Source organism: Mercurialis annua, linkage group LG3 (genome assembly GCF_937616625.2).
Source record: "Mercurialis annua linkage group LG3, ddMerAnnu1.2, whole genome shotgun sequence".
Lineage (NCBI taxonomy): Eukaryota > Viridiplantae > Streptophyta > Magnoliopsida > Malpighiales > Euphorbiaceae > Mercurialis > Mercurialis annua.
In genome coordinates, this window is record NC_065572.1 from 38,156,254 (window position 1) to 38,182,473 (window position 26,220).

Here is a 26,220-nt window from a genome sequence, read left to right on the forward strand (position 1 = left end):
AAATCCAAACGTTTCGCCTTCATAGAGATTTAAGCAAAACATTTACAAACGTTACGAAACAAATCTAAACGTTTCATCTTTTTAGCGATTGAATCCACACGTTTACAAACTTTACGAAGCAAAACCAAATGTTTAAAACGTTACGAAACAAATCCAAACGTTTCACATTTTTAGCAATTTAAGAAACAAAATCAAGCATTTCACCTTTTTAGCAATTTAAGCCAAACGTTTACAAACGTTACGAAACAAATCCAAGAGTTTCACCTTTTTAGCAATTTAAGCCAAACGTTTACAAACGTTACGAAACAAATCCAAGTGTTTCACCTTTTTAGTAATTTTAGCCAAACGTTTACAAACGTTACGAAACAAATCCAAGCGTTTCACCTTTTTAGAAATTTAAGCCAAATGTTTACAAACGTTACTAAACAAATCCAAATGTTTCACATTTTTAGCGATTTAAGCCGAACGTTTACAAACGTTATGAAACAAAACTAAACATTTCACCTTTTTAGCAATTTAAGCCAAACGTTTACAAACGCTACGAAAAAAATCCAAATGTTTCCCTATTTTAGCTATTTAAGCCAAACATTTAAAACATTACGAAACAAATCCAAAGATTTCACCCTTTTAGCGATTTATGTCAAACGTTTACAAACATTATGAAACAAATCGAAACATTTCACCTTTTTAGCGATTGAAGACAAACACTTACAAACGTTACAAAACAAATCCAAACGTTTCACTTTTTTAGCGATTTAAGCCAAACGTTTACAAATGTTACGAAAAAAATCCAAACGTTTCACCTTTTTAGCGATTTAAGCCAAACGTTTACAAAGGTTATGAAACAAGTCCAAATTTTTGTCACGACCCAAATTTTTGAGCCGAGACCGGCGCTAGGGAATGGGAGTGGTAGCTCCGAAACCTGTGGCAAGCCTAAAATTACTAAAAAAATCGTAAATATATATATAATATCATATATAAAACATGTTCAGGAACCTCTTTTAGATAATACAATTATAGTTATTAAAATATTATATCAGAGTTTACATTCCAAATAAATTGTTTGATATAACTTCACAAATCTTATACTGACACCTACTGACTATTGCAGCTCTATGAACTCATATTCTGTGCAAGCCAATCGACTTATGGCACAACGAAGATGGTTTGTCTTATCCGACTCTGACTACCTGAAAAACATCAGAGTGAGGGGGTCAGTATTTTGGGAAATGCTTGAGTGAGTTTACATTTACAGACGGTATTATCATAAAAATCATGTAAATATTTAACATACTTTTAAATACTCGAATAATCAATTCATAGATCAAATATCAAACAACACGCAAATATACGATCCGACTGAAACCCTAATCCAAAGATCCCTAAGAAACCAACTATGGAATCTAATGAATTTAATTATAGCAGCATCTGGACCGGGAACAAAGCCACCGTCGCCACAGATCTGCGTTGGGTCTCTAGGCCGGGAACAATGCCACCATTGCCACAACTTCCCTTTAAGTTTTGGCAGGGAACTAAGCCACCGTCGCCATCTGATTTAATAGCTCATACAAAAATCTAGGACACAGGATTATCTAACCACATTACTGGTGATCACACAGTCTTATTGACGCCCAATAGATAGCACGTTTCCTCGGATCGTTAGAACATATTCATCACGAATCAGATTGTAAAACATACAACGTTAAAGATAACGGAATAGGCAAAACATATAATGTAACAACAATAAAGCATTCAACTCATATAAACAATACACAAAAGTAAACTGCAAGCTCACAGAAACCGCTATCCAACAATGCAATATCGTCATTCAATCACGCAGGTTCCATACGTCGTTCGATCTCGTAGTTATTACAGCTCGTCGGTCTGGTAGCTTATCGATACTTCGATCACCTATTCGAATTACAAGTATGTTTAATTCATAAACGTCAATCTTAGATTAAGGACTAAATAAAATTCCAAGTTTCTTTCTTCGATTGACTTCTTACTTTTATACTTAACTTCAAAACGTGACTCCTTTATTCAATCTCTAAAACGTTAGCCTGATTACTTTGTTGTTTACTTATCTGACCACTCATGACCACATCCATACCTTTTTATTGAATTCAAATATGTTCCATCAACGCATCATATTCATTTCAGGGGAACCATTTTTCATTCACCGAAAATCCTGGAAGTCGACGTTGGGGCAGGGCACGTCATGCCCAAGCTGCTTTGGGAGGGGCACGTCGTGCCCCCTCTATGCACGTCGTGCCCCCCCTAGCCGACTATTTCAATCAAAAGAACTCAGAAATATTACAACATACATCCATTTCACTTGATTTCGAATCCGGTAAGTTTTTTTATTCTTTTGAATTCAGTTTTATCTATAAACGGCATCTCCGTAATCTGATTTGTTCTTGTTTGTTGTTAGACCGAAATTGTTTCCGTTTGATCTCAAAGACTCTAGACTCACGTCTCTACGATTCCCCACCTTGATTTCGCAAAACGGTACGTGATCGACCTCGTTTCAATCGCCGTACGGTTTACCGCTTTGAGTTTGTACATTCTGTTTCTTGCCTAGGATGTCACTGCCAATCTTTTGCTTCATTTCTTTTGATCTTTATGGACTTTCAAGGATTGGGTTTGATGTATGACTGTCTTTATCAGTTTAGTTGTTGCCTTGATTCGATCTTTTTGTTTCGTTTCGATTTCGTCCTTCGTTTGAATAATTGGTTGCAATGTCATGGTTCTGTCGATGGATTAGTGTTCCTTACTAACATGATTCATATGGCTCTTTTGGCTTGATCATTGACGGCAAGGACCTTTTTCTAATTTCTTGGGTAATTGGTTTCATATTTGATATTGAATAGTTGAAGCATGAAGTTGAGGTTTTCGGGTTTGCTTCTGTACATTTGTTTGTATGTTGATAAAGTTTAGGTTATGATGATAATTAGTTTCATGCTTTTGGTTTAGTGTTGATTCCTATTTGTATTTGAATGAATTCTTGATTCAGTATCATGAAATTGCAACATGGCGGGTGGTGTTGTTTTTCAAATTGGAGAAGATGGTCTCTTGTGCGTTTTAATCATCAAGTTATTTTGGCTAAATAAAATGAATTCCTTTAGTTGTTTAGCAATTGATTTGTTTTAATTAACTTTTGAATATCGCTTTGATTTATAAGTACGTGAATTATGAACGATAAATATTTTACAACTTAAGTTATAATTACTCGGGTAATTATATTTAATTTCAAATATCTAAAATGGCGTGAATTGGCTAAATTACAATTTAGCCCATGAATATATTTAAAACTTTTTAAGTAAGTTTTTGGTTAGTAACTTTATATTTTGTTTTAATTATAAACAAAAGTAATTAATTTGATTTCGAATATCAAATTGGTTAAAATACAGTTTAGTCCCTAAATTGGCTAAGGTACAGTTTAGTCCCTAAACTTTTATAAACTTAAAATGGTTAAATTTGGTTGTAACTTGGGTTACTTCAAATTGAGATTAATGAGTTATGCTTTTAAAATGGATTATTATTTTATCGAATTATTTTATAAATATAAACTCAGGTTTATATTTGATAACGTTTGAGTCGGGTTAGACTTGGGTCACCCGACAAGTGAGGTTAGCTTGGTAGTTATTGGTAACTCGGCTAACCCATATTTGGAAATTATTTATGATTAAAAGTATTAAATAATATTTATAAAATGGATTTTAAAGCGAGAACTTAATAGACTTGTATTAATTGAGCGTTTCGACCTATTGGGTAATTTTGTGTTGTTTTAGATTGTTTTATTCCGACGTGTTATTTGTGCTAGTCCTATGTGGTGTCTAGTACTCTCTGGAGTTAGGGTCTGTTTTTAATATTTGTTTATATTTGTTTAGACTCGTCGAGCTTTTCGTGCTTTTGAGGCGAACCGAGTTTAGGTTGCTTGCCAGGAGTTATCACGTGGATTAGCAAACAGTGAGTTTGTACTTAATATTTACCTCCTTATTAAGTAAATTGTTATTTTAATATCTATATATATTGTATACGTACAATTGCGAACTGTTTTTCCATTATGACTCTTAGTTGGAACATGCTACCTAATGGGCATCATTAGGACTGCGTGCGCACCGGTATTGATCTAGATAACGTATGTGATATGTGGTGGTAACTCGGTGTGAGCATAGCTCTCGGGACCAGTAGAGTAACTCGGTGTAGCTCAGCTCTCGGGACTCTGGTTATGGATTAAGAATGGTCGGTGGTAACTCGGTGTAGCTTAGCTCTCGGGACCAGGCCTATCAGATTATGGTTACATGATGCGTTGAATTGCTTTTGCCTTATTTATAAAGTACATCTTGACTTTGGCCTCGATTGTTGATTTTAAATGTGATTGTATGTTGGATGTTAGCCTTGTTTTTTTTGTTAAAGAGATTTTGGGTTAAACTTTAAAACTTGTTTTGTGGTCATATATGGTTTGACCACATGTTGCATTAAGAGTTTTCATTAAGAACAGTGGTTTTGTTTTAATTTGTGTTTTGACACAGAATCAAAAGAGAAGTTTAAGTTTAATTCTTTAAAAGTTTAATTTTTGGTTAAGCTGCTTCTAAAAAGAATGTTCTTGTGTTTTAACTTTTTAGAGTTACGGAAATGGTTGTTTGAGATAAAGGATTTCTCACTTGAGTTTTTAAATTGCCGTTTAGCGGTTGGATTAAGTTGAGCTCTCAATTTTTAAAGGATGGAAATTTCATTCACATATTTTTTTGGATTTACAAATGTTTTGATTACGTTTTATAAACAGTTGTATTGGGTTCGACTTGGGTCACCCAAATTTAAGAGTTGAGCTTGGTAGTTGTAATGACTCGGTTAGATCGATGATTTTATGATTTGAGATACTTAGGTATCCGCTTTAAAGCAATTGATTACTAAGAAGAGACTTTTACAGAAAGTTATTTTGTTTTAACCGTGGGGCTCAACAAAATTTGGAAGTTTTCGTATTTGACTTTTAAATTTCAAAATAAAATTTGAAGCGTAATCTTAAAGGATGATATTATTGTAAGTTAATTTCGATACAAAGATTCAAGCTTGCTGTAGCATGTCTTAATGGTTGTTTTAGGAATGATTGAGTTGTTTTGCTGAATGGCATGTTTGCATGACTTATAATTTACAAATATGGTATCCCTTAGAAATAATTTGCGTTGTATAACTCGCTTGTCTATTGAACTAAGTTGATTGTTTTTGTTTTGTCTCTTTGTGCAGTGTAGCACGTGAGAGGATTTAACCACGTGGTCGTGGTTGACTTATCTCGATGTATGGTTTGACCTTTGAGTAAGATCTTCATTTAGACCATGTTCACATTTTTCGGTTTTGCTCTTGTTTCGTGGATCGAAACCTTTGGGTTTCGATGTTAAGGAAGAAGAGTGGAGTATTCCTATGGAATGGTTGATGGTTTCTGTTATCCTGAAAGGATATTGAAAATTTTGAATCGAGAAGATATGACGGTGTATTTATGCACTGTGTTCTCATCAAGTATGATGATGCGATGCGGAAGCTGGCGGTAAATTTCATAGGAATATATGTGATATGTTCGTTGGGTAAAATTTTCAATTAGAGTTGAGGTTAGTTGAATATTTATGCGGAAGAGTTGTAACAGAATTATTACGTTGAGTTGTTTTATAGCATCGAATGTTGCTAGGTTGCAAGTAAGGAATTTGAGTAATATGTTAAGTTTATCGAGTGCACATCTCATAGAGTGTAACGTCTAGCAAATGTTTTATTGTGGAATGAATTTCAAAGGTTGATTTGATAAAATATTTGAAATATTTTCAAAACGTAATAGTGCCCAGACATATCATGAACATGCATTTGAAATGTCACGAATAGGATTGCATTAAACACTGAATATGTCCACTAAATAAAAGATAAATCAATAATTGACACATGCATGATAGTACATGCATCACGTGCATAGTAATGATTAGGGTTGGATGCAACTCTTTGGGGATGAGAGATGTCGTCACCCTGGCGCACAATTATGTGAAATGGATTTTTCGATTAAGTGTTTTGAGAAATATGTTTTGAAACGAGCTCGCGAGTCACATTGTTATAAATATATATATAAAGTTGTTGGATTTCAAATGATTTTGAGACTTTAAACGAAAGGTAGCTAGACAAATACTCTGTGATTATGGTGATGGTTTTTGGACGATTACATTGTGAGCGATTGGTCTGTAGGATCAGAATCTTGTGGTTATGAGTAAGAATGATTTTGAGGTTGCGCTCGAGAAATAGTTGTGCTAAGTGCGGTATAGAGTAATTTAGAATAGAAAGCTTTCGTGATAACTTACGATTTGTGGATAAGGATGTTGGTTATGCTCCATGTGTGTTTATACACTGCGTTTTAAAAAAAAGATGTTATCTTTCAGTTAGAGTTTTTCCAATTACTTTGGGTAAATGGATATAAAAGTATTTTCATAAACAAAGAGATTTGCGTTGTTAAATTTTATCCTTCTGAGGAAAGGAATAAATTTTGTCAAAATTAATTCAAAAGAAATAATAATTTTTTCGATTGAACGATTCTTCAAATTGTTTTTTTTTTTGTTTGAGAAAATTTAAAAGCGACTTAAAATTTATGTAATACCCCGTAGAATTATTAGTGTTTATTTTCGCGTGTGTCCAATTTTAATTGATTAGGACCTCGAAAATAGTGAATAAATTCATCTCATGAATTTATAAGGGTGAAAATGTGAATTGGAGTGTGTTTTGCCTTAAGTTTGATTTTTGGCAATTTTACGTGTTAAAAGTGGATTTTTCGATTTTTCACTAAAAACCGTCAAAATAATTATTTTAAATATTTTTAAAGGCCCAAAAATATTTTAATTCAGCCCATATGTTATATTTTAATGTTTTTGAGTATTTGAGAAAGTTGAATTTATTTTGCCCCTAGAGTTCAATTTATTTACAAGAATGCCATTATGGCAAACTTGTAAATAAATGAAACATCAAACAAGCTCAAAACCTTACACTTTTATTTTCTCTCAAAATTTTCTTAACAAAAGTTGACGGGAAAATTGTGTAGATCGTTAATGTATATTTGCACGTTCGTTTGAGGTATAATTTCAAGCTCAAAACCTTACTTTTATTTGCTAATGTTAGTTGAGTTTTAGAAACATGCTTAGGATGGTTTAAAAATGGTGTTTGATGGTTGATTAACTAGTTTTGATTGTTGTTTATGTGGGTTTCGGTTTTAAAATAATTTTTACGTAAAATTAAATTAATTATTTTAATATTCTGGGCTGATCTAGATGATGAGGTTAAAATATGCTTTAAAGTGTCATATTCATGGATTAAAAATGTTAATTAGTTCGGGTATTAATTTAATGGTTGAAGTTTCGATTTTTAATGTTTTTAAAGGTTAAAAATCGCTTAAAAAGGGTAAATCAATTGATTTTAAATTTTTGGAAATGAGTTTGTTTATGATTGATCTAAATGTTGGGTTGATGGTGAATAAATGTTTAATGGTAAATTATTAATAGTTTGTTAATTGGGTTTAATTTTTGATAAGTGTTTAATCAGTAAAAATTGTTAAAAAGGGTATTTATGTCATTTTTAATTTCTGGGCAGAAATTATTCATGAAAAATTTAGGAAATATATATGTTGATCATTTGTGGAATTAAAGTGATTTAATTAAAGTGTTTTGATTAAAGTGTTTTGATGGATTAATAATCGGTTTTGATTATTAATAGTTATTTCAGTTTTAATTGTTAAAATAATGGAAAATATTATTTTAAAATTGTGGGCTGCTGTTTTTACAAGATGAAAATTAAAAATCTGTTGAAAATAAATTTTGGTGAATTTCGGTGTTAAAATGGCTTAAAATGGATTTTTAAGCGTTTTTAGAGTTTTGAGTTTTACGGCCAAAACCACCGGAATACGGTGACCGGAATATGAGCAGAGGGGATAGAGTATAGTAGCTCAGTCCTAGGCTCAGTTGGCAGCAGTTAGTGCCGAAATGATTTTGGCAGAAAATAAGGGGGGGCCGAGCCCCGGGAACAAAAATATTTTACGGGAAAATATTTTTGGATATTTTTGAATTTTGTTGAGATTTTCTAAAAGTGTACTTTTAGAAAATTATGTGAATTGAATGTGTGTTAGAATTATATGGAGTTATAATTCTATGTTTATCTAATGAATTAAATAAATTATCATGGATAGAGTGTATCGTATAGATATACGATGACGCGGAAAGAGATAGTCGGAATCAAATATGGTTATGTGATTATGTGGTCTATTTGGTTGAGTCGGTCTAAAGTTTATCCTAGAATTTAGAGTTAATACTATATTAATGTTTAATCTCTAAATTAGATCCAGCGAGTTTTGTCGCGGAAACCTGCGAGCGAAGGTTTTGATATTTCGACGGGTGATATTTTTACATTTGGAATAAGCGAGTACTGTGAGTGTGTTTACAACTTATACTGCTAAATATTAGTATTAAAATATTGCGAACTGCTTTACATGATTTGCAAATGCTATATTTTATTTTGAATTTAAATCGCATGAACAATTATACATAGTTTTGAAACCGATTTAGATTCATGGAAACATGCTTACTATTGGGCGGCAATAGTGCTGTGTGATCACCGGTATTGCATTTAGAATGTGTTTGCATAAAAATGGTATGTGGAAATCTGGACGACGGTCTGGAAGTCTGAGACGACGGTCCAGACATATGGAAACAGATCTTCAGAGGCAACGGAATATAGACGACCAAAGGCTGGTAGAGAAACTGCCGAGATCTGAGAGGTTGAACCTTTTATTAACTTAAATTGCTAAAATGGGGAAATGTTTGGATTTTTTTGGTAATGTTTGTAAACGTTTGGATTTATTTCGTAACGTTTGTGCACGTTTGGATTTGTTTCGTAACGTTTGTAAACGTTTGGCTTAAATCGCTAAAAAGGTGAAACGTAACGTTTGTAGACATTTGGCTAAAATCACTAAAAAGGTTAAACATTTGGTTTTTTTTTTCGTAACGTTTGTAAACGTTTGGCTTAAATTGCTAAAAAGGGGAAACGTTTGGTTTTGTTTCATAACCTTTGTAAACGTTTGGCTTGAATTGCTAAAAAGGGGAAACGTTTGGATTTCTTTCGTAACGTTTGAAAACGCTTGGCATAAATTGCCAAAAAGGTTAAATGCCTGGATTTGTTTCGTAATATTTGTAAACGTTTTGCTTAAATTGCTAAAAAGGTGAAACGCTTGAATTTGTTTCGTAATGTTTGTAAACGTTGCCTTTGTTTGGTAACGTTTGTAAACGTTTGACTTAAATCGCTAAGAAGGTTAAACGTTTGGATTTGTTTCGTAACGTTTTAAATGTTTGGCTTAAATCGCTAAAATGGGGAATGCTTGGATTTGTTTCGTAACGTTTGTAAACGTTTGGATTTGTTTTGTAACGTTTGGAACTGTTTCGTAATATTTGTAAACGTTTGGCTTTAATCGCTTAAAGGGTGAAACGTTTGGTTTTGTTTCGTAACGTTTGTAAATGTTTGGCTTAAATTGCCAAAAGGGTGAAACGCTTGCATTTGTTTCATAAACATTTGGTTTAAATCGCTAAAAAGGTGAAACGTTTGGATTTGTTTCATAACGTCTAATACGTTTGGTATTGTTTCGTAACATTTATAAACGTTTGGCTTAAATCGCTAAAAAGGTGAAACGTTTGGGTTATATCACTAAAAAGATGAGACGTTTGGTTTTGTTTCATAACCTTTGTAAACGTTTGGCTTAAATCGCTAAAAATGTGAAACATTTGGATTTGTTTCGTAATGTTTGTAAATATTTGTCTTAAATTGCTTACAAGGCAAAAATGGGGAAATGTTTGGATTTGTTTCGTAACGTTTGTAAATGTTTGGCTTAAATTGCTAAAAGGGTGAAACGCTTGCATTTGTTTCGTAAACATTTGGTTTAAATCGCTTAAAAGGTGAAACGTTTGGATTTGTTTCATAATGTCTAATACGTTTGGTTTTGTTTCGTAACGTTTATAAACGTTTCGCTTAAATCGCTAAAAAGGTGAAACGTTTGGGTTATATCACTAAAAAGATGAGACGTTTGGTTTTGTTTCATAACCTTTGTAAACGTTCGGCTTAAATCGCTAAAAATGTGAAACATTTGGATTTGTTTCGTAATGTTTGTAAATATTTGGCTTAAATTGCTTAAAAGGTTAAATGGGGAAATGTTTGGATTTGTTTTGTAACGTTTGTAAACGTTTGGTCTTGTTCCGAAACGTTTGTAAACGTTTGGATTTGTTTCGTAACGTTTGTATACGTTTGGCTTTAATCGCTAAAAAGGTGAAACATTTAGTTTTGTTTCGTAACTTTTGTAAACGTTTGGTTTAAATTGCTAAAAAGGTTAAACGCTTGGATTTGTTTCGTAACATTTGTAAATGTTTCGCTTAAATTGCTAAAAATGTGGAACGCTTGGTTTTCTTTCGTAAACGTTTGGCTTAAATCGCTAATAAGGTGAAACATTTGGATTTGTTTCGTAACGTTTTAAACGTTTGGTTTTGTTTCGTAACATTTATAAAAATTTGGCTTAAATCGTTAAAAAGGTGAAACATTTAGATTTGTTCCGTAACATTTGTAAACGTTTTGCATTAATCACTAAAAAGGTGAAACGTTTCGTTTTGTTTCATAACCTTTGTAAACAATTGGCTAAAATCGCTAAAAAGGTGAAAAGTTTGGATTTGTTTCGTAACGTTTGTAAACGTTTGGCTTAAATCGCTGAAAGGGGAAACGTTTGGATTTGTTTTCTAACGTTTGTAAACGTTCTGCTTAAATTGCTAAAAAGGGGAAACGCTTGGATTTGTTTCTTAACGTTTGTAAATGTTTGGCTTAAATTGCTAAAAGGTGAAACGTTTGGATTTGTTTCGTAACGTTTGTAAACATTTGGCTTAAATTTCTAAAAAGGTGAAACTCTTGAATTTGTTTCGTAACTTTTGGCTTAAATTGCTAAAAATGGGAAACGTTTGGTTTTGTTTCGTAATTTTGTTTCGCAACGTTTGACTTAAATCGCTAAAAATGTGAAACGTTTGGATTTGTTTTGTAATGTTTGTAAACGTTCCGCTTAAATCGCTAAAAGGGTGAAACGTTTGGATTTGTTTCGTAACGTTTGTAAACGTTTGGCTTAAATTGCTAAAAAGTTGAAACGTTTGGATTTGTTTCGTAACGTTTTAAACGTTTGGATTTGTTTCGTAATTTTTGTAAACGTTTGGCATAAATTGCTAAAAAGGTGAAACGTTTGGTTTTGTTTCGTAACATTTGTAAAGGTTTGACTTAAATCGCTAAAATGTGGAAACGTTTGGTTTTGTTTCGTAATGTTTGTAAACGTTTCGCTTAAATCGCTAAAAAGGTGAAACGTTTGGATTTGTTTCGTAACGTTTTAAACGTTTAGCTTAAATTGCTAAAATGAGGAAACGTTTGGTTTTGTTTCGTAACGTTTGTAAACGTTTGAATTTGTTTCGTAACGTTTGTAAACGTTTGGCTTAAATCGCTAAAAAGGTGAAACGTTTGGTTTTGTTTCGTAGCGTTTATAAACGTTCGGCTTAAATCGCTTAAAAGGTGAAACGTTTGGATTTATTTTGTAACGTTTATAAACGTTTGGTTTAAATCGCTTAAAAGGTGAAACGTTTGGATTTGTTTTGTAACGTTTTAAACGTTTCGCTTAATTCGCTAAAATGGGGAAACGTTTGGATTTGTTTCGTAATGTTTGTAAACGTTTTGCTTCAATCGCTAAAAAGGTGAAACATTTGGATTTGTTTCGTAATGTTTGTAAACGTTTAGATTAATTCGCTAAAAAGGTGAAACGTTTGGATTTGTTTCGTATCGTTTTAAACGTTTGGCTTAAATCGCTAAAACAAAACAAAACATTTACAAACCTTTTTACCAGTTTAAGCCAAACGTTTACAAACGTTACGAAACAGAACAAAACGTTTCAACTTTTTTGCAATTTAAGACAAATGTTTACAAACGTTACAAACCGAATCCAAACGTTTCACCTTTTTAGCGATTTAAGCCAAACGTTTACAAACGTTACGAAACAAATTCAAACGTTTCCACTTTTTAGTGATTGAAGCCAAATGTTTACAAATGTTACAAAACAAATCCAAATGTTTCCCCATTTTAGCGATTTAAGCAAAACGTTTAAAACGTTACGAAATAAATCCAAACGTTTAAAACGTTATGAAACATAACCAAACGTTTCACCTTTTTAACGATTTAAGGCAAACATTTACAAACGTTACAAATAAAATCCAAGCGTTTCACCTTTTTAGTAATTTAAGCTAAACATTTACAAACGTTAGAAAACAAATCCAAATGTTTCGCCATTTTAGCGATTTAAACCAAACGTTTACAAATGTTACGAAACAAATCCAAACGTTTCGCCTTTTTAGGGATTTAAGCCAAAAGTTTACAAAGGTTATGAAACAAAACCAAACGTTTCCCCTTTTTAGCGATTTAAGCAGAACGATTACAAACGTTACAGAACAAATCCAAACGTTTCACCTTTTTAGCAATTTAAGCCAAACGTTTCTCAACGTTACGAATCAAAACCAAACGTTTAAAACGTTGCGAAACAAATCAAAACGTTTCACCTTTTTAGCGATTTAAGCCAAACGTTTACGAAACAAATCCAAGCGTTTCCCCTTTTTTAGCAATTTAAGCCAAACGTTTACAAACGTTATGAAAAAAATCCAAGCATATAATCTTCTAGCAATTTAAGCCAATTGTTTACAAACGTTAAGAAACAAATCCAAACGTTTAATACATTACGAAACAAATCCAAACGTTTCATATTTTTAGCTATTTAAGCCAAATATTTATAAACTTTTAGCGATTTAAGGCAAACGTTTAAAACAATACGAAACAAATTTAAATGTTTCACATTTTTAGCGATTTAAGTCGAACGTTTACAAATGATACGAAACAAATCAAAACGTTTCACCTTTTAGCGGTTTAAGCTAAACATTTACAAACGTTACAAAACAAATCCAAACGTTTCACCTTTTTAGAGATTTAAGTCAAACGTTTACAAACATTACGAAACAAAATCAAACGTTTCACCTTTATTAACGTTACGAAATAAAACCAAACGTTTGGATTTGTTTCGTAACGTTAGGCTTAAAATGCTAAAAAGGGAAAACGTTTGGATTTGTTTCGTAACGTTTTAAACGTTTGGTTTAAATCGCTAAAAAGGTTAAACGCTTAGATTTGTTTTGTAAAGTTTGTAAACATTTGGCTTATATTAATAAAAAGGTGAACGCTTCGATTGTTTCGCAACGTTTGTAAACGTTTGGTTTTGTTTTGTAACGTTTGTAAATGTTTGGCTTAAATCGCTAAAAATGTGAAACATTTAGTTTTGTTCCGTAACATTTTTAAACGTTTGACATAAATCGCTAAAAATGCGAAACGTTTGGATTTGTTTCGCAACGTTTTGAACGTTTTGTTATGTTTTGTAACGTTTACAAACGTTTGGAAACAAATCCAAACGGTTTCACCTTTTTAGCGATTGAAGCCAAACGTTTACAAACGTTACGAAACAAAACCAAACATTTCCCCATTTTAGCATTTAAAGCCAAAAGTTTAAAACGTTACAAAACAAATCCAAACGCTTCTTAGCGATTTAAGCCGAACGTTTATAAACGTTACGAAACAAATCCAAACGTTTCACCTTTTTAGCGATTTAATCCAAACGTTTTCAAACGTTACGAAACAAAACCAAATGTTTACAAACGTTACAAAACAAATCCAAACATTTCCCATTTGTTTACAAATGATACGAAACAAATCCAAACGTTTCACCTTTTTAGCAATTTAAGCCAAACGTTTACAAGCGTAACGAAACAACTCCAAACGTTTCACCTCTTTAACAATTTAAGCCAAACGTTTATTAACGTTACGAAACAAAACCAAGCGTTTCACATTTTTAGCGATTTTAGCCAAACGTTTTAAACGTTACGAAACAAAACCAAACGTTTAAAACGTTATGAAACAAATCCAAATGTTTCACCTTTTTAGCGATTCATGCGAAACATTTACAAATGTTACGAAACAAATCCAAACGTTTCACCTTTTTAGCGATTTAAGCCAAACATTTACAAAGGTTATGAATCAAAACCAAACGTTTCACCTTATTAGCTATTTAAGCCAAACATTTACAAAAGTTACAAAACCAAACCAAAAGTTTAAAACGTTACGAAACAAAACCAGACGTTTCACATTTTTAGCGATTTAAGCCAATCATTTACAAACGTTACGAAACAAAATCAAACGTTTCTCCTTTTAGCGATTTAAGCCAAACTTTTACAAACGTTACGAAACAAGGCCAAACATTTACAAAGGTTATGAAACAAATCCAAGCGTTTCACCTTTTTAGCAATTTAACCCAAACGTTTACAAACGTTATGAAACAAATCCAAACATTTCACCTTTTTAGTTATTGAATCCGAATGTTTACAAATGATACAAAACAAATCCAAACGTTTCACGTTTTTAGCGATTTAATCTAAACGTTTGGTTTTATTTCATAACCCTTGCAAACGTCTTGAAACATTTGGATTTTTTTCGTAACGTTTTAAACGTTTGGCTTAAATAGCTAAAATGGGCAAACGTTTGGATTTGTTTCATAACGTTTGTAAACGTTTGGCTTAAATCGTTAAAAATGTGAAACGTTTGATTGGTTTCGTAACGGTTGTATACTTTTGTTTACAAATGTTATTGTCACGACCCAATTTCATGGATCGCGACCGGCGCTAGGGTATGGGTATGGTCGTACCGAAACCCGTAGCAAGCCTCGAAGAAAACCTTATATTCTATATAAACCTGCAAGAAAACCAATGCTCGGAGGCAACCGAGACTTCAGCCTAAGTCTAACAACTTATATAGCAATTCTAAAATAATTACTTGATAGCAATTCGAAACTGTGAAGCAAGCCTCATATATAAATAATCCAATATAACATGTCAAAGTATTATAATATAAAAGTCGTACCACTACGACAAACCAAATTACAATAATAGAGACAACTAGTTCTACTGCGGTCTAAGAAGTAAAACAGTGGACTAGTCTGATAACATAAAAAGACCTCCGAGGAATCAAAAGATCGGAGATGACCAACGCTCTCAAAATCATAAACCTGGAAAGTTTGGAAAACAACGGGGTTAGATATACTGAGATGAGTTCATAATGCTATTTACATTTATTAAGTTTAAAATCCTTAAAACAAATCCTTTTATACTAAAATATATATTGATTATGGAAAACAGTATTGAAATGAAACCCCAAAGTAGATGGGAAAAAATCCTCATCGATTCCCAAGGTAGGCGAGACATTGGTCAGCCAATTCCAAAGTACTTACCGGTGCACAAAGTCTCGATACAAGCCTATCGAGTAGCTCGTTTTAATCCAGATCCATAATCCTTAAAACAGTTCACAGACATTTGATATACTAAAATAATGTGCGGTACTTAATAAAGCGGCAAATAACACTACAAACACACTGCTTGATTATCCAAGTGAATCTTGGCAAACAGCTAACCCTGCGTAGACTCTGTAGCACGAGCAGTCGACGGGTCTAAAATATTATATAAGTTAAAATCTGATCAACCCCTAACTCTAAGATTACTAGACACCACATAGGACTAGCATTTCAAAACACAACCAAGGTACAACCAAAGTATCCATACAAACCAAATAACAAAATTAGGCAAGTTAAGCTTAGGTGAGTTCTTAACTTTTTAAACGAAACCAAAGTTCTTAAATACTTATATAGTCCTTTCAAAACCCAAGAGTTTTCCCAAAGTAGTGTGTTAGCCTTAACTGTTGTATATCTCAACACAACATGTCGGGCAACACAAGTCTAACCCGACCCAACCATAAGCCAAAGTAAAACCAAAGTAAATCCGATCCTTAAATAAAACCAAGTTTAAAATAAGAACTCATTCCCTAACTTAAAAATGCCAAAATCATGATAAGCAATTAAGCCAAATAACTTGCCAACACTTGGCAAGTAACACCCAAAATACATACACTTAAATACACCACTTAAATGGAATGAAAAGATTTAACGCCTTTCAAGTTTCATCTTAAACCTAAAATAGCTTAGCCAAAACAATACAAACAATATAACACCTTACATGCCTTTAACCAAATTAAGCCAAAGCACTCAAATAATCAAACATGGCAATTTTGCCGAAAATTGCCTAAACTAGCCAAACGATTCAAAACCAACAATCGATGATACAAAGTATGTTATTACTGATTTAAAACCTTTAACACATCACTTAGAATATATTATATCAGTAGGTATAGCATTTGAAAACCATTTTGCAATCATAGCGTTTAACTTTCATAAAATTGTCGATTTCGCAAATCGTAGAGATTTTTTACAAAATTGATCAACCCCAATTCTCACTTCTAGATCTTAAATCATTAGATCATTAGCCATTGTAGCACAACACATAATATCCCAAATAACTCAGATTCAACACTTTAACAAATCGCTAAACGAATCAATTTCATACAAATCTAGAATAAGCCAATTTGTTGTTTAAATCATGCAAATCCAATTCCAATCATAATACATCATATTAAAATCATATTAAAATCCATTTGAAACATATTATTCAAATCATAAATCTCAGACCATTGAACAATAAGTTCCAAACTCCAAAACACCCTAAATCATGCCATTTTACGCAAAACGAATGACAACGATTCACCAATACATAAGAGATTGAAATCATTACATTAGAATGAAGAATAACAAGATTAAATATGTATTAAACCCTAGGGAAGGGTCTGGACAAGAAGCAACAAGAGTCACAATCACACCAACGAAGAACACCACAAGCAAATCGCGTAAAAATCGCAAAACGAACATATAATCATCAATCAATTGTTAAAAACCACCAAGGATCATAAAGGAATGATGGAAATAGGGTTTATCTGAGTGTAGAGTCGCATTAGGTCTGATAGGGTGAAAAAGGGCTGAAAGAATCGAGTTAAGAAGCTATTTATAACAAAACAGCGAACCCTACAGTGCCGTGTATCACGACCTTGATGCTCCTGTCACGCCCGTGATACACCCCCTGATTCAAAAAATATTGATTTTCTGGGCCTTAAGCCCAAGGTCGATCCACACGGCCCAAACCGCACTCAAAACAAGCTCAAACATCGAAATAACTATTTTGCAACCCAAACCAAAGTTCAAAGGAACTAAACCACCAAACATCAACCCAAAACACATTGAAAAACTCATCATAAAAAGCCGGAAAAATACGGGGTGTTACATTCTCCCCAACTTAAAAACAAAATTGTCCTCGATTTTAACAAAACACAAACAAAGCACAAAACACGATATACGCGCACAAGGCATCCAAAGTAAAACATATAACACAAATCCAAAGTACTAAAATAGCATCGAATATTTGAAGCAATGCGAAACCCAACGTACCTCAAGAAAAGAAAGATAACAATTCCACATAATGGACTCCGTCCCCTAAGTATACTCCCCAACTATATAACCGAATTAAAACTGAAACCATAGGCATACTTCTACTCATCAACCAACGCACTTGCATAACCACAACTCGACAAGTTGTACCTCGAATGATAACTCAAATCACCACTTACATAGAACAACAACCCAAATTTTCACACCACGTATAAGCAAAATTATGAATTCGACAGTTCAGTACTCCAACTATTACTTGATTAAACAAAATATAAACCTCCAAGATTATTCAACTATAAACATTAAACATTCTCACAAGGAAGGTTACTTAACTCATTCGAGTTCAAACAGCTATTAAGACAACCTTGACAAGATGCAAGGACAAGCCCGAAACTCAATCGCAATTCTTACAATACCAAAATCTAACACTTTAAATGAAAACCTCAAAATCCCCATTAATAACATCATGCAATACTTGTCACCTACTTAACATCTCTACACCTATTATCCCATATCAAAGATATAAATAAACTCGTTATATCAAACGAAGAGTCTAGTAAAAAATTAACTAGATAAGGTTCTCGCCAATATAAATCATCCAACTTTAACGCATCATGAAAATTGAGTTGTACACACGACAAGGACTAAACTCGACAAGACCATCAACCTAAACGAATCAATAAACACGTACACACCTACCGACAATCCAAAGAATATATCACTTTAACCTATGATAACGAAATCTCCAAGTTACATATAAATCGACTCATTCAGAAAGATTCTTCCACTCATACCAAGAAAGCATACAGTCCGAAGTTACCTAAGTAATTAAATACAACATACATACCAATTTTGTTTCACAAACTAAATCTAAGCCGCACACAAAAGGTTAAACAACCAAACAAAACGATATCAAATTTTCAACAACAAAAATTCACAACCAACAGTATCGATCAACCAACCTTTATTGTCGAAACCTACCATCACGATTCTCGAATTAGCTAACTCATAAATCCGAGCCAAACTGAAATTCTCAAAATTGTTTCACCAAATATTACAGTAACCTTGCTAACAAGAGTTCACCTAAATCACATTCACCAGTAATCGGATCATTGGTTATGCTCAAAACCAAACTTATAGGGAAATAATTCAGATCACAAAACATTACAACTTCCCACTTCTCTTTAAAAGACTTTAATATCTTATAACTCCTTTTATATTTAAAACCAAAATACTTTTACTGTTGGAAAAACCTTCAATTTTGTAACACACTAATTTTTTTAAAAACATACCAATTTTGGATTTCGCAGTTATACCTTACTTTTAACACTACTAGAAAACAGTCGATTAGCGACGGATTTCGCTAAAATCACTTTCAGCGACGGATTTAGCGAAGAAATTTGATTCCGTCGCTAAATCCTAAAAAAAATTGGCGGGATTCATCCCGCCAATTTTAGCGACGGAAATTCCGTCGCTAAAAGTGGCGGGATGATTCCCGCTAATATTTCTTCCCTTTTAGCGACAGATTTTGGAATCCGTCGCTAAAAATAATACATTTAGCGACAGATTTTGTAATCCGTCGCTAAATGCTTACTTTTTGCGACGGATTCCAAAATCCGTCGCTAAAAGCATTCTTTTTATAAAAAAATTATTAATTAAACAAATTATTAATTAAAAAAATAAATATTAATTTAAATAATATTAATTAAAAATAACATATTACAAAAATAATTATTTGTTGTTTGTTGTTTTTATTTAAAGTAATAATTAAAAAATAATTTATTAACTATTTATTTAAAAATAATTAGTATGAAAAAATAATTATTTTATATTATGGGAGTAAATTGCGGGAGTAACTTTTTGTCACTTTAAGATATATTTAAATATAATATACATAAATATATAATAAGAATATGAGTTGGTTGAGGTGGAGCTACGACCGGGGGAACTACAAGGTTAAAGAGGATTGGGTGGGAGCAATGTGAAGGATGGGTGACCTACTGGAAGTTGAAAAATTTACGATAAGTTGGATAATTTGCGATAATTGCGGGTGGGTGACAGTGTGTAGTGTATAGCGGGTGGGTGGGTTACGGAGCGCGACCTATTAAATAATATTTCATTATACGATTTTAATTAATTTTTTTTATTTTCAAAAATTAGCGACGTCGCTAATTTGTTAAAAATCCGTCGCTAATTTATTTTATCCCGTCGTTAAAATTTTAGCGACAAAAAAAATAGCGACGGACAGTGTCCGTCGCTAATCCGTCGGTAAAGGTGATTAGCAACGGATTTTTGCCATTTAGCGACGGAAAAATTCGTCGCTTAATGGCTGTTTTTTTAGTAGTGTAAGTAAGTTTGCAAATATATAAAATAGTTCCAACTAACAAAATTATTATTCTCTTTAGTTCAAACTTGATAAATTTTTATCCTTTGTCAAAATGGGAAAATAAATTTATATTGAAAATATCCTCGCTCGCACAATATTCTATTTGAGTATACCAAAATGTTTAAACAAAATCGAACATGTAAAAATCAAACTTCTTTTAAAATCACAATATATACACACACGCGGAGCATAACCAAATCCCCTAATCCAACAACTCTCAAATCATAACTCGGAAGTTAGCACGTAAGCCTTCCAATCTAACCTCAAAATCCTATCATACATATTACAACAATAACTCGAGTGCAACCTTATATCCAATACTACTTCCTGCAAAACACAAAATTATGACACTACAAACCAATCAATCATAACGTAATCGTCCTCAATTCAGCACCAGCATCACAGAGTATTTGTCTAGCTACCTTTCGGTAAAATTTCAAACCATTTGAAATTCACCAACTTTATAAAAACATTTATCCCAAGGTGACTCGCGAGTTCGTTTCAAAATATTTTTCTCGAAACACTTAATTGCCAAAAATTCATTTTATATATTTGTGCGCCAGGGTGATGACAGCTCTCATCCCCAAAGAGTTGCATCCATCTCTAACCATTTTAATGCACGTGATGCATGTACTATTATGCATGTATCATTTTGTTTTATTTCTCTTTTACTTAGTGAACATACTCAGTGCTAAATGCAATTTTCTATTTGTGACATACAAAAATGCATGTTCATGATATGTCTGGGCACAATTACGTGATAAAAACATTTCAAATACGTTTAACAAATTAACGTTTGAAATCAATTTCCCGATAAAACATTTGCTAGACATTACCCTCTGTGAGATGTGCACTCGATAGCCTCAAAATATTTCTCAAACTCAATACTTGCAATCCACCAAATGATATGATACTAACATAACAATTTAAACAGATAACTACTACAAAATCTCTTATGCGACAATAAACTCCCACTAAGCCTAAACATAACTCAAAGAAAAACAATACATCACATATGTTTCTACAAAACAACCCACCAGTTCGCGCATCGCATCATCCAATCTTGATGAAAAACACTAGTGTATTAATACATCGATCTATCTCTTCGAATAAGAATTTCCAACATCCTTGTTCAGCATAATCTAAAACCACCAAGGAAACACTTTCTTTATCTTACTCATCTCAAAACCCTACAACCTCGATCCACAAAACAACACACTAAACCCAACGTAACTCGAAACCAAAATTAAAGCAATATAGAGTTTAAACGAACGTCCTACTCATAAAATAAAATCATACAACAAGGTAAGCCAACCATGACCGCGCGAAATAATACATCTCACGTGCTACTCTGCACGAAGAGGCAAAGCAAAACAATTAATATAATTCAACCCAAAGGTGCGAGTTATGCAACAGAATTATTACCAAGAGATTACGAATTCTACAATTCATAAACTATCCAAGCATGCCATATAGCCAATTAACTCAACATACCTAAAAGACAACATCAAGACATGCTACAACCAGTTTTGAAATTTTGTAATAAAATCAACCTATAATATATCATCTTTCAAAAGTACGTATCAAAATTTATTTTGAAGTTTAAAGTCAACCAGAAGAGTTCCAAATTTTAGTTGAGCCCCACGGTTAAAAACAAAATCAATATCCGAAAATATCTCCTCAGTTAAATCAATTGCTTTAAAATTTTCAAGTATCCCAATCCATAAAACCATCGAGTTAGCCGAGTCATTACAACTACCAAGCTCAACTCCCAAATTTGGGTGACCCAAGTCAATCCCAAAACTACCATTTATAAAACGTATGCAAAATATTTATAAATGCGTAAAAGTCTTTTAATTAAAGAAAAACAATCTCAATCCTTTGAAAATAAGAGCTCAAGAAACCCAAGTATCAAAAATCAACTCAAAAGCTTATGTGAGAAAATCTTTGATCTCAAACAATCATTTTGTAAACACCTAAGCAAGCCAAACATAACTACCAAACATATGACCAAACGACGCTTCAACGTTGACATGCCACAACATGGTAAAATAACAGCCAAAATATTAAATTCTCAATACGATGGGAAAATCTCATAAATAATACTATTTTGAAAACAACTATTTGTCAACACCAAGTCAAATGTAAGATTCTGAGATACGAGAAATTCATTTTACTTGAAAAGTAATTAAAATCATATTTTTAAAGTATGATGACCATACGAGTCATCCGGCTCATATGTCAAAACACAATTCAAATTAAGACATTTTCTCAATAGTAATTATAAAACCAACGTGTGGTCAAACAATCATACAGCCACAAACCATGCGTAAAGATTCATCACAAAAATCCTTTAAAAACCACATATGGCCAAGCCTAAAGTATCATAGTACGTGCCAACCTATTTAGCACCCAATAACACAGCAAAACCAAGCTATGCTCACCAACAAGGTGAAAACAATCCAATTATAATCAAAATCATCCGAGCGTAAAAGCCAACAATTAATCACCCAAAGTAAACATCATATAAGGCACAACAGTCAACCAAGCATCACCCGAAGTAAACACCATATAAGGCACAATAGCCTACCAAAACGTCACCCAAAGTATACACCATATAAGGTACAATAGCTAACAAAAATACTCAAAGTATATCTCATATATGGCACAACAGCCAATAAATCACCCAATGTAAAAGCAGTAAACATTCCAAGGTAAAGCATCAGTAACACATAAGACCGACACTCAACATTCCTATAAATGAAGGTAGAAAGTTTTAAAAACAAATGATGACGTTTCAAAACACAAGACTTGAATCCTAATTCCGCAGTAGATCCTATGACCCAATAACAACACTTAACATGCCTTAAAGCGATAAAAACATAACATTCAAAAATTTGGCCTTAGTTCGAAAAAAAAGCTCTAATACCAACTTTGTCACGACCCAATTTCATGGATCGCGACCAGCGCTAGGGTATGGGTATGGTCGTACCGAAACCCGTAGCAAGCCTCAAAGAAAACCTTATATTCAATATAAAACTGCAAGAAATCCAATGCTCGGGGGCAACCGAGACTTCAGCCTAAGTATAACAACTTATATAGCAATTCTAAAATAATTACTTGATAGCAATTCATAACTGTGAAGCATGCCTCATATATAAATAATCCGATGTAACATGTCAAAGTATAATAATATAAAAGTCGTACCACTACGACAAACCAAAGTACAATAATAGAGACAAATAGTTCTACTGCGGTCTAAGAAGTAAAACAGTGGACTAGTCTGATAACATAAAAAGACCTCCGAGGAATCAAAAGATCAGAGATGACCAACGCTCTCAAAATCATAAACCTGGAAAGTTTGGAAAACAACGGGGTCAGATATACTGAGATGAGTTCATAATGCTATTTACATTTATTAAGTTTAAAACCCTTAAGACAAATCCTTTTATACTAAAATATATATTGATTATGGAAAACAGTATTGAAATGAAATCCCAAAGTATTTAACCCAAAGTAGATGGGAACAAATCCTCATCGATTCCCAAGGTAGGCCAGACATTGGCCAGCCAATTCCACAGTACTTACCGGTGCACACAGTCTCGATACAAGCCTATCGAGTAGCTCGTTTCAATCCAGATCCATAATCATTAAAACAGTTCACAAACATTTGATATACTAAGATAATGTGGGTACTTAATAAAGCGATAAATAACACTATAAACTCACTGCTTGCTTATCCACGTGAATCTTGGCAAACAGCAAACCCTGCGTAGACTCCGTAGCACGAGCAGTCGACGGGTCTAAAACATTATATAAGTTAAAATCTGATCAACCCCTAACTCTAAGATTACTAGACACCACGTAGGACTAGCATTTCAAAACACAACCAAGGTACAACAAAGTATCCATACAAACCAAATAACAAAATTAGGCAAGTTAAGCTTAGGTGAGTTCTTATCTTTTAAAACGAAACCAAAGTTCTTAAATACTTATATAGTCCTTTCAAAACCCCAGAGTTTTCCCAAAGTAGTGTGTTAGCCTTAACTGTAGTATAGCTCAACACAACATGTCGGGCGACACAAGTCTAACCCGACCCAACCATAAGCCAAAGTAAAACCAAAGTAAATCCGATCCTTAAATAAAACCAAGTTTAAAATAAGAACTCATTCCCTAACTAAAATATATATTGATTATGGAAAACAGTATTGAAATGAAATCCCAAAGTATTTAACCCAAAGTAGATGGGAACAAATCTTCATCGATTCCCAAGGTAGGCCAGACATTGGTCAGCCAATTCCAAAGTACTTACCGGTGCACACAGTCTCGATACAAGCCTATCGAGCAGCTCGTTTCAATCCAGATCCATAATCCTTAAAACAATTCACAAACATTTGATATACTAAGATAATGGCTGATTCTTAATGCTTAGGGCTGATCTATAGTGTTTTGGCTAGCATCATTGTATTTGAAATTATTGTGGATTAAATCTTGGTTATTGTGACATAAATTCAAAGGATAGATTGTGAGAACTGTATAAATTGTTTTAGTTGAATCATTGGCTGCCCATATCATTTTAAAATGGATCTATGTTATTCGAGTAAATTAAATCATGTTTGGATGTTGTATATTCATATATTTAATTATTACAATGTTGTAGGGAATTGGAATACTATAAACTGTTTTGTTATTCTTGATTTTAGGACTGTAAATAATGGAATTATCATGTGTTGGATGAACTAAAATCAAATTAATAGAGTTGGATTAGTGGGCTCTGTGTTTATCAAATTGTTGGTTAATTGGCTCTATTATTGTGATCAATTGGCATGTCTTGACTAAAGGATTTGAATCTGAAGATAGACATAGTTTATGCCAATTGCCATTTGTTTAATTCTTGTAGTGTCTTAGTATGTTGATTACAATATTACTTTCGAATGCTACTTTGGCTAAGTGTTGTTCTAGCATCCATAACTTGACTTGTTAAATTGTTAGATAAACGATATGGTTTGTGTTGTCTTTTTCAAGAAAGTTAATTTGTTGTGGATTTTATTTAAACACCTGTTATGTGTTGGTTAATTATTGGTTAAGCGATATTGAGTTCTTTATTTTTCAAACTTTGGTTTTGAATTATTATTTGATTCCGGATTTTAAACATTGGTTTACAACATGGTTATGTTGGGTCGGGTTAGACTTGGGTCCCCTGACATGTAAGTTAAGCTTGGAAGTCTTGGTTGACTCAGCTAAGTACCATTTTGGCTTTTAAAATGTTTTACCAAATGGTTTGGAAAGGTTTCCGACTTTTATTTAAAATGGAACTCAATAGGGCTTAACTTGTTGTATGGTTTTGGCTATGGTTTGAGTTTGTGTATTTATTCTGCATTTGGCTTATGCGTTAACATTGATTTTGGTGTTTTACTAGTCCTATGTGGTGTCTAGTACTCTCTAGAGTTAGGGGATGATATTAATTATGATTTATGTTTTCTTAGACTCGTCGACCGTTCGTGCTTTTGAGGGGAACCAGGTTTAGTTGTTTGCCAGGTTATCACATGGATTAGCAAACAGTGAGTTTGTACTTACTATTTACCGCTTTATTAAGTAAATTGTTATTTTAATATATAAATATATACTGTATGCATATTTCGAACTGTTTTTCCATTATGGCTTTTAGTTGGAACATGCTACCTAATGGGCATCATTAGGACTGCGTGCGCACCGGTATTGATCTAGATAAGGTATGTGAAATGTGGTGGTAACTCGGTGTGAGCATAGCTCTCGGGACCAGTAGAGTAACTCGGTGTAGCTCAGCTCTCAGGACTCTGGTTATGAATTAAGAGTGGTCGGTGGTAACTCGGTGTAGCTCAGCTCTCGGGACCAGGCCTAATGGATTATGGTTATATTAGTATTGTGGATTAGGGTTCCAACTATTAAACATAATGTTGTCATTCAATGTTTTAAACGGTTTTAAAGGTTTTCCACTTGATAAATGTAAATAGTGGTATGAACTCATCTCAGTATATATGACCCCGTTGTTTTTCCAATTTTTCCAGGGTTATGATATGAGCGAGTCAGCTGCTCTCCGATTCTTTATTTCCTCAGAGGTTTTACTTTATTTTATAAAGTTTATTAAACTGATTTTGTTCTTAGACCACAATATTAATTAGAAGTCATATTTGTCTAATACTTGTTATCAGAATTATTCTACTGATTTAATTGTTTTGGCTTTAATATAATAACTTGGGTTATTAAATATTTATGCTATGTTGGAGACTCAGAATTGATCGAGCATTTATTATATAAATGTTGTATTTTATGAACTGCTAGAACTAGGCTGAAGTCTCGGTTGCCC

The 26,220-nt window shown here is 33.0% G+C and overlaps 1 protein-coding gene across 1 annotated transcript in view; it reads left to right on the forward strand.

Annotated features, from left to right (window-relative positions):
* Positions 1 to 5,426: 5,426 nt before the first annotated feature.
* The window catches only part of LOC126672525 (uncharacterized), a 33,323-nt gene continuing 12,529 nt past the window's right edge, over positions 5,427 to 26,220 (forward strand). The window contains exon 1 of the mRNA XM_050366480.1: positions 5,427 to 5,545. Within this exon, the coding sequence (XP_050222437.1) occupies positions 5,427 to 5,545 (119 nt within the window). The remainder of the gene's footprint in view (positions 5,546 to 26,220) is intronic.